We start from the raw sequence: 9,406 nt of genomic DNA, 5'->3' as shown, positions 1-9,406 counted from the left end.
ATGTGCGCTACTGTGGGTGGTGAACCATCCTCGCCCGTAAACCTGACTACACTGGAGGAGGTGGCATCGATTCTCTCTGTCGTAGATATGCACAGAGAAGTCTGTGGCGTGTTGAGTATCAGTTGATGTACAAAGCAGCATAGTGAAAATACCAGAAACAATCAAAATGTGGTTTCAAATACATTTTATTTGTCATTACAGTTGAAGTCCCTTCCCGTGGAAGCACAGCAGTGAGTTAGATACAGTTGAGGACGATATTATTAGCCCCCCTTCTGAAATTAGACATTTCTCTTGATTTCTCAGTAAGAATTACCATTATTCACCGTTTCTGTTATTCTGGAAACAAATACACTGATGGAGATAATGTTCAATGAGTTGAATTTGGATTTTTCTATTGTTACGATGAGTTTAAACAAAAAAGGGCAAAAATGACAAGGACAAAATTATTAGCCCCCTGATCATTAATAGTCAATATGGCGCCATTTATGAACCAAAACTGACAACAGGCTCTGATAAGTTGCTACCTAGGTTGGCTCGTGCCCCACTAGGGATTTTGGCCCATTTCTTCACTGCAAAGTGTTCTAGCTGGTCCAAATCGCATGGATGCTGAGCATAGACATTAACCACACACTCTCAGTGGGATTGAGGACTGGACTATGAGCGGGTGATTCCAATATCATGGTTTTAGTGTCCTTGAAGAACCTCTGAACTAATCTATATGTATGCTTTGGGTTACAATGTTGTTGGAAGACCCAGCAATCCAGATTCAGACCCAGACTCCCTGTGTCTGAGGCTGAATAACAGACTAAACTTGATGCCCTTCCACTATGTGTAACTGTGGAAACTGCTTAGCCTCATTAGACCAAAGAAGCATTGGACACCTGCCTAGATGATTGTTATTGACCTGGCCTCACCTGGAGGTTTTTTCCCCCCCAAGAGAGACAGTTGTTAGGGCTTGTCATCATATTGGGCTTTGGGGCCATCATCACAGAAGAACCCCTTTACTAAAGGCAGTGCATATCAGAGTGTTATTGAGCTTTGCCTGTGAACATTTGAAAGTCAAAAATGAGTTTTGAACGTCTCTGCTTTCATCTGATGATATTCAATTGCACCTGCTTTGATGCATGAATTCTGCCTCTGTCAGGTGAAGAAGGGGATAGGCCTTGAATCGTTATAAGATGGTTTCCACAATTAAACATGGTGGTGGATGCATCATTCTGTGGCAGCCTCGGCCACAGGAAACCTTGTTTGGGTGTACGGCACTATAAAAACTGAAAATTATGATAGAATGTGGAAAGTGACCTTGCAAAAATATGCTCATAGAGGGAGTTAAGATCTTCACTGGATCTTTCAATAAGATAATAACCCAAAACTTGCATCCAAAATAGTTCAAATGTTCTTCAAGGATACTAAAACCATGGTCATGGAGTGATTCAGACCTCAATCCTTTAGATAGTATTTGAAGAGTGCTGAAAATGAATGTCCATCCTCAACATTCATGCAATTTGGACCAGCTTAACTATTTGCAATGAAAAAAAAATGGGCCAAAATCCCTGGTAGGACATGTGCCAACATAGTTAACAACTAATCAAAGTGCCTGGTGTCAATTTTTGTTCATAAATGGCACTGTATTGACTATTAATGATAAGGGGGCTAATAATTTTGTCCTTGCCATATTTACACTTTTTTGTTTAAACTCATTGTGAAAATGGAAAAGTCCAAATTTAACTTATTGGATACCATCTCCATGGTGTATTTGTTTCCAGAATAACATACATTTATTAATAATGATCATTCTCAATGATCAATGAAGAGATATGTCTAATTTCAGGAGGGGGGCTTATAATATCGTCCTCAACTGTATGCGTACATCGTTTCATCTCCCTCTGGAGAGAGAAGAAATGACAATGAATTATTTTATATTATTTTTTACAGAGCTGCCTTTAGACCTCTTGCAGGAGACTGGTGGGGTCGAGACTGTGACTACACAGACTACCGGTGCCAGTGAAGTGCACATGCAGCCAAACTCGGACGGAGAGCCCCAAGACGACCCTCACTTAGAGTACCATCGCCTATTTAAGATAGAGCATCAAAGAATGGCCGAGGAGCGCGACCAGCAATTCCGAAAGCACATGACGATAATGATGGTCAGCATAGACGTGCGCCTTAGTGACAACTGCGGTGCCCTACGAGAGCTGGTTGAGCTTATGTGTGCAGCTTAGAATGTGCAGAGGGTGCCGGGGCCATGCTAGGGTGAGGGTTACAACTTTTTTATTGTAAATGGTTGGTCTATGGTCTTTCGTTCCTGTCCGATTATACAGCCGCGGCAAAAATTGAGAGACCACCTTGAATTTTTCGTTTTTTTCTGATTTCAGTATTGCTATGTATATGTTTGAGCAAAATGATCATTTCTGTTTAATTCTATAAATTATTAAGAACATGCAATGCAAAGAAAACAAGATCATATTCATTCTAAAACAACAAAGTAATAATGTGCTAACTGACGAAGCATTAAAGAGATCAATATTTGGTGGAATAACGAATTTCACAGTAGGTGCAAGACACTGTGGCTTGTAGGCATCTCCAGATCTCTGTCTCACCATTAGATGCCCAGGTGATGGGCAAAATTGAAAATTAGACTCATCAGAGAAGATGACCAAACTCCAGTCCTCTATGGTCCAATTCTTATGATCTCTTGCAAATTTCAGCCTGGCTCTTCTTTGCCTCTCATTGATGAAGGGCTTTTATCTAGCTTTATATGACTTAAGCCCTGCCTCTAGGAGCCTGTTTCGAACCGTTCTTGCTGAGCACATCAACCCAGTTGCCATTTTCCATTGTTTTTGTAGGTCACTTGAGGTCATCCTGCGGTTTCTGAGAGACATTCGAATGATGAGTTGACGGTCATCTAGGTCAGTGGAGAGTCTTTTCCGCCCCCTGCCGGTCTTTAATTTTGTTGTCCCCAAAGTCTGCTGCTTGATCTTATACTAATGCCGTGTTTCTCAACCAGGGTGCCGGGGCACCCTGGGGTGCCGCAGGCCCCCCTCAGGGGTGCCGCGGAAACGTGACTGATAAATAAATTGTGTAAATTAATACATATTTGTCTAAATTTCAAATTTTTTGTGTAAATCAATTAATGTTTAGTCAGTGGGATCTTTCGTCTGTCATTTAGGCCTACGCACAATAAAGTGAATTTAGGTTGCACCAGTAAGCTGCAACTTCAAATGTAGGTTGTGTGACGTCTGCAAATGTGTTACTTTTCTGAGCTTGTGTGGTATCGGATGCAATGTCATGTTATGGCTTTTTAGTTTGGGGTGCCTTGAAATTTTTCATGAATTGAGAGGGTGCCTCGCCTAAAAAAAGGTTGAGAAACACTGTACTAATGAACCGCTGTCTTGGATATTTTAAGAATGGAAGCAACCCGACGCTCACTGTATTCCTCTGCTAGTAAAACCAAAATTGCACCTTTTTTCCGCCTTCAACTTCCGCGCTCAATAAAATCATTTTGTAGAATGTGAAACATGCTAAACTTCCACACACACCATCCCAAACTTACCTGAAATGCTGGTTGACAATCTGTTGCCGAAGTTGTATAGCTCTCCCCACCAGCAACTCATCAGGCACATCCATGTCGTGATCTTGTGAATCCTGCGGTGGGACTGCATTGGGAGTTGTCTTCTCACTGCCATGTTATGTAGTATGCAACACACGGTAGTCATGTGGCATGCTTTACCCAGGGTTACCAGCATGCAACCATCTGAGTCGTCTAGACATCTGAAGCGACTCTTTAGAGAGGGACTGGCATTTGGAGTCCTCTTCTCACTGCCATGTTATGTAGTAACACACGGTATTCGTAGTCATGCGGCATGCTTTACCCAGGGTTACCAGCATGCAAACACCTGAGTCATCTAGACATCTGAAGCGACTCTTAAGAACCCAGAAGGTGCGCTTGATGACGCACCTTATGGTCGTATGTGCATGGTTGTAGAGCACCTCAGAGGCTGTGGTGGGCTTGGCAGACGGGGTCATGAACCAGGACATAAGAGGATAGCTCTGGTCCCCTATAAGAAATATCTATTAGAATTGGCATGCTACACACAACACATTGCTGATAAGATCTTTTGCTTCTACTCACCAATCAGCCACAGATCATTGTTGGCCAGCATGTCCATTTTGCTGTACAACGAGGAATTGTGCAGAATGTATGCGTCGTGACCCAACCCAGGGAACATGGCACACACACTTATTATACCTGTAAGTATGGTGTGGTCGCACACAACCTGGACATTAATGCTATGTCGACGCCGCCTGCCTCGATAAACGTTCTCATGGGTGGAAGGGGCTCTGATAGAGACGTGGGTGCAGTCAATGGCCCCCAAAACGTTGGGGAACCCGGCGACCCTATAGAACTTTGATGGCACGTCGTTCTGCAGCTGTTCTGGGAAATTCTATGAAGCGGCCAGTGTGGAGCAACATGGAATCAATGATCTGGGTCAGGCACCTACACACAGACGATATGTGCACGGTGTCACCCGCCACTCTCTGGAATGACCCAGATGCCAGGACAGATAACGCAGCACAGACCTTGAGGAGGAAAGGCAGGTTTCGGGGATGGTCACTGTGGCTGGACATCTGGTCATTTTCATTCAGCAGTCGGTAAATTATTGCAGCCGGATCCAAACGAAACTTCTGAATGCATTCGGTGTCCGTGAACCGGTCTCTGCCATTGGTGCAGCAGTGTGAGCAGGTGCCATGGTGGCATTTTAGTTTCTGAGTAGAAGAGCATGTTAAGCTGGGCTTACACTGTGCGACTTTTGCCCCGATTTGGCACTCGCATGACTTTTTGAGAGTCGGGCCGATTTCTTGCTCAATCGCAGGTCAATCGTGAGTCTCGCATCGTGCAGTGTACATGGGGTAACGACAAGGGATTTTGCTCCACGATCGTGCAATCGCAGGGTCGCAAGAAAATCTAAGCGGTTTGAAATTCTGGTCGTGGCTCGTGCGTAAATCGCACAGTTAAAGCAGTGCTACGACCCGATTTGACACTTCACATGCACAAATTAATAGGGCCGTGCGATTCGCTGTTGAGCGCAACCTCATCTCCACCTCAGGTGTGCATGTTCCCTCCTCTGCAGACCAGGGAAACATGCCTGTCGCGTCATACGGTGGAAGCGTTTCGCTCGCATCCGACTGTCGGCTCGTGTAGTGTGAGGACGTGAGTCGTAAGTTGTGAACTTTTAAACAGTGAAATTCCATCGTGCAGTGTGAGCAGAAGCTTAAAACACTGAGTTCAAAAAGTATATGTATTGTTATATTAAATTATATTATGAGAATTATATTATGATCATTGAGCCCATATTGTATTTTATTATATTATATTATATTATGTTATATTATATTTAGGGGTGGGCATAGATTAATTTTTTTAATCTAGATTAATCTCACTGTAATTATGAAATTAATCTAGATTAATCTAGATTAATCTATATCAAAATCGCTCATTCAGAATAGGCATGCTAGCAAAATAATGCCGAAAAAACCTTGTGGTTTCTTAAGACAGATGTCGCATTTAGACCAGAGCTCATCTTTTTTTTCCAAAATGCATCTCATCTTCAAAAAATGGTTATGTTGATACTTGGTGATGAAAAAAATCACAACAATATGTGTAAAGTGTGTCCAATATATTAGGAAGCATTTACAGTTATAAGATGCTGAAATTTCAAAATGAACAGCGCTATACATTGTAGAGGCAAATACAGATCAAACATTTAGGCTCTTTAAACAAAATTACCTCAACAATTCAGCATTTCTAATGGAGAGAGAGAGAGAGAGAGAGAGAGAGAGAGAGAGAGAGAATCTGCCACTGACTGTTAAAAAGAGCAGCGGCTCCTTTAAGAGAGGGAGGAGCTCTCAGTAGGCACAGCAGCCCTCAGCAGAGCCAGGCTACTCTAGAACCTGCAGTACTGGCACACGGCGATTTGGCCTAAACCTGACAGTTGTTTTCAGAGTCAGAACGACAGAGGAGTTACAACTGGAAATGAATTCAGTTGGCAAAAAAAAAAAAATCAAGCGCGACAACCGCGAGGATTATTACCGTTTGACATGAGAATATCTCACTGAGTCGCAAATGTGCGCGATTGCAACACAAACATTCAGTGAGAGTAGATATTGACAGTTTCAGTTTGACAATCTTCAAAATGCATATCACACGGAATGTTTTGCAATTATGGCACATTCAAGATTTCTGGAAGTTGTTTAGGCTATGTGTTCCTGTCCATGCAATGCGTGAGGAAATGTAGGCTATGTCGGGCTGGTAGCCTACTCACACACAATAATGTCTCTCTATGTTCACCTTAAACAATAACGTCTCTTTAGTCTACCACTTATGAAAAAGCACTCAAACAACACCTACCACGGCAGAGGGATAAATGTTTTCAGCTTGCAAACACTTCATATTTAGTAGGTCTGCTGAAGCAGCAGGTGGAGAGGAGAAACGACTGGAGCGCAGTCTGAAAGCGTCTGTCAATTAAACGCTATGGTGACGTGCATACCCAAATTCCAAATCTATATTTTGAGAATAGATTAACGTGCGATATTTTCTTTATCGCGCGACAAGAGTCTCACATTATCGCAGCACGTTAACGCCGATAACGGCCCACCACTAATTATATTATATTATGCCTATATATTCCTCAAGTAATTATGCATTAGGAAAAGAAAGCCGTTTTCTATGGCATCTCCACACCACCTTTGGGGAGGCATTGCTTGGTTTCACCCAGGAGTGAACTACAAGTAGTAGCCCCACGCCCCCCTCTGTCGCCTTGCCTGTATATGACAGACAACGTTGAGTGAAACGTGATCAGACTCCGGACTTGTCTGCATATGTGTCAACCAACCACAGGCATTTTAATTTAATACGCTTCAAAATAAAGAAATGCTATATTTTGGGTAGTGTGCTGTTGTCCATATTGGATAGTAATGTCAACAAAGTTCGTTTCTGAACAAAAAAAGTTATTTCCTGTGTCTGTAAGTAGAGCTAATAAGCTAACAGGCTCCATTGAGAATGAATGGAGCTATGACAACAACACTTACAGTTAACATGGATTCACCTGAAAGGGTGTAGTGATTAAAATTACAGCTCACAATTTGAAATGACTACGTTTGTGATTTTGCTAGTTAGCACGCTAAGCTAACCTAGCAAGCTTCACCCTACAGTAAAATGATGCTTGCAGTGACATTTGCCTGTCTTGAAAGATTGTTTTTCTCATAATTCAAACAGTAACAACTTACACCATTGGGCTTGGCATAATCACAGATTCAAGTACACATCTCCAAAAGACCCACAAGAACTCTAGAAGTTGCAATGACGATTTAATAGATAAAATCTGCGCACCATGGATTTGAGTAGGACTAGAACTAGAACTACTCAACAATCTCTAGGGCCCTCTAGCGGTTAATCGCGATTAATACATTTTAATCGAGCAACCTCTTGCTCGACAATTAATCTAAAGTTGATTAATCATTTGCATCCCTACTCTATAGGTATGAGCACGATAAGAGTTACTCATTACTCACATGGAAAGTCATCTTGTGAATTGTTGGCAATTGGATATTGAGGTTGGACTGTAGATTTTAGCCGTTGTAGGCTAGCCTTCCCCCTGTCTAGCCGAAGTGCATTCGCAAACCAGGAAGCAATTAAATGAACAGAAGTCCTTTCGTCGAAAAATGTACTTTCGGGGGGATGTTTATTATCATTTCTCAGCGACACATATAGTAGTAGTACTGTCACGTAATGCCAATCAACAAAGGACTCGCTGTGAATTGCCTGAGACCTGGTTAACCGGGTTGTAGGTATATAAATGGCTCACGGGGGCTTGCAGAGCATAGTCACGGGAGGATGTGCTGTGGGCTGAGGTACTGTTTAGCAGTGATGTTGTTCCCCTGTGCTCAGACACAGCCCTGCTCATTGTATCTTGTAGGATTATTTGTCATTAATATCTGAACATGTAATGATTTTATACGAGCAGTTAATTAGTATTTGTTTGTAGTGTTGTATTTATATGGATTTGTTTTTTTAGGTTGGCTGGACCAATATGAGTTTTATATTTGTATTCATATGTTGGTTTGTTTTAGGTTGGCCATTTAAAGGATCTAACAGCCATGTCTACCAATTCATCAGGTGCCATGACGTTGTTGACTCTACCTCCATTCTCCTTACCCTCCTCAGCCAGACTCCCAGCCCTTATTTTTTCAACCCTTACATATCTGGCCATCCTTTTTTGCAATCTGATGGTTTTTGTGACTATTGCTGTTAACCATAACCTCCACAAGCCAATGTATTTGCTACTTGTTAATTTAAATGTGGTTGACATGTTGGGAGCAACTGCCTTCTTTCCTCAATTCCTTTCCACTATGCTGTATGATCCCAGAGTCATCCCATACTGGGCATGTGTGGTACAGGCTTTGCTTGTGCACACATATGGTGCTGGCTCATTAACCGTTCTGACAACCATGGCTGTCGATCGCTACCTTGCCATCTGTGCCCCACTGTCTTACAACAACATAATGACCAACAGTAACCTGGTTAAGATCATAAGTGCAGTTTGGCTTACAAGCTTCATCTTGATTTTCATCCTCATCGTGTTGGCTCTCCGTTTAAGGATTTGCAGGACCAGTGTCACTGACATTTACTGTAACAACCCCACATTTACAAAATTAGCCTGTGAATCCACTCATGTCAATAACTTCTATGGTTTGTTTACTATTGCCTTTTTCCAGGGGGTATCGTTAAGTGTAGTTGTTTTCACATACTTACAAATCCTGGTGACCTGTGTTTTCAAGAAACAGTCGGATGCCAGAAGCAAAGCAATTCAGACATGCGGGGCTCATTTATTTGTGTTTTTATTCTTGGAATTGAATGCATTTATTGCTTTAATCGCACATCGCGTTGCAAATGCCTCCATCTTCCTACGTAGGGCATTGGGGGTTTCTGTGATGATATTCCCTCCTTTGATGAATCCACTAGTGTATGGCTTTAATACTAAGGAAATCAGAAAACACATATTGTTGCTCCTGAAAAGGAAAATATCGCCCATTTAAAAGTGTTATTTGTTTATAAGAAATAGACATACTATTGAAAATGATATTATTGTGTGTTGCTCTTTCTGTGGATATGTATCTAGCAGTTCAGTGTAGCTTTATTGTTTACATTTATATACATTGTTTAATTATGACATTTCAATTGCACATACAGCCACGGAAAAAATTGAGAGACCACTTCGAAATGTTAAGTTTTTCTGATTTTGCTTTGGATAGGTATGTGTTTGAGTATAGCAAACATTGTTATTTCATTCTATAAACTACTAGCAACATTTCCTCCGAATTTTGAGAGAACATATTGTCATTTAGA

At 41.8% G+C, this 9,406-nt stretch overlaps 1 protein-coding gene across 1 annotated transcript; it reads left to right on the top strand.

Moving 5' to 3' along the window:
- Positions 1–8,181: 8,181 nt before the first annotated feature.
- On the top strand, positions 8,182–9,096 carry LOC134454785 (olfactory receptor 52J3-like). The gene has a single exon (XM_063205944.1). It carries the CDS (start codon positions 8,182–8,184, stop codon positions 9,094–9,096), a length of 915 nt encoding a protein of 304 aa, XP_063062014.1.
- The last annotated feature ends 310 nt before the right edge of the window (positions 9,097–9,406 follow it).

This window comes from Engraulis encrasicolus, chromosome 8 (genome assembly GCF_034702125.1).
Source record: "Engraulis encrasicolus isolate BLACKSEA-1 chromosome 8, IST_EnEncr_1.0, whole genome shotgun sequence".
Lineage (NCBI taxonomy): Eukaryota > Metazoa > Chordata > Actinopteri > Clupeiformes > Engraulidae > Engraulis > Engraulis encrasicolus.
Note: the sequence above shows the minus strand (reverse complement) of the source record. Positions and strands in the feature narration are given on the sequence as shown.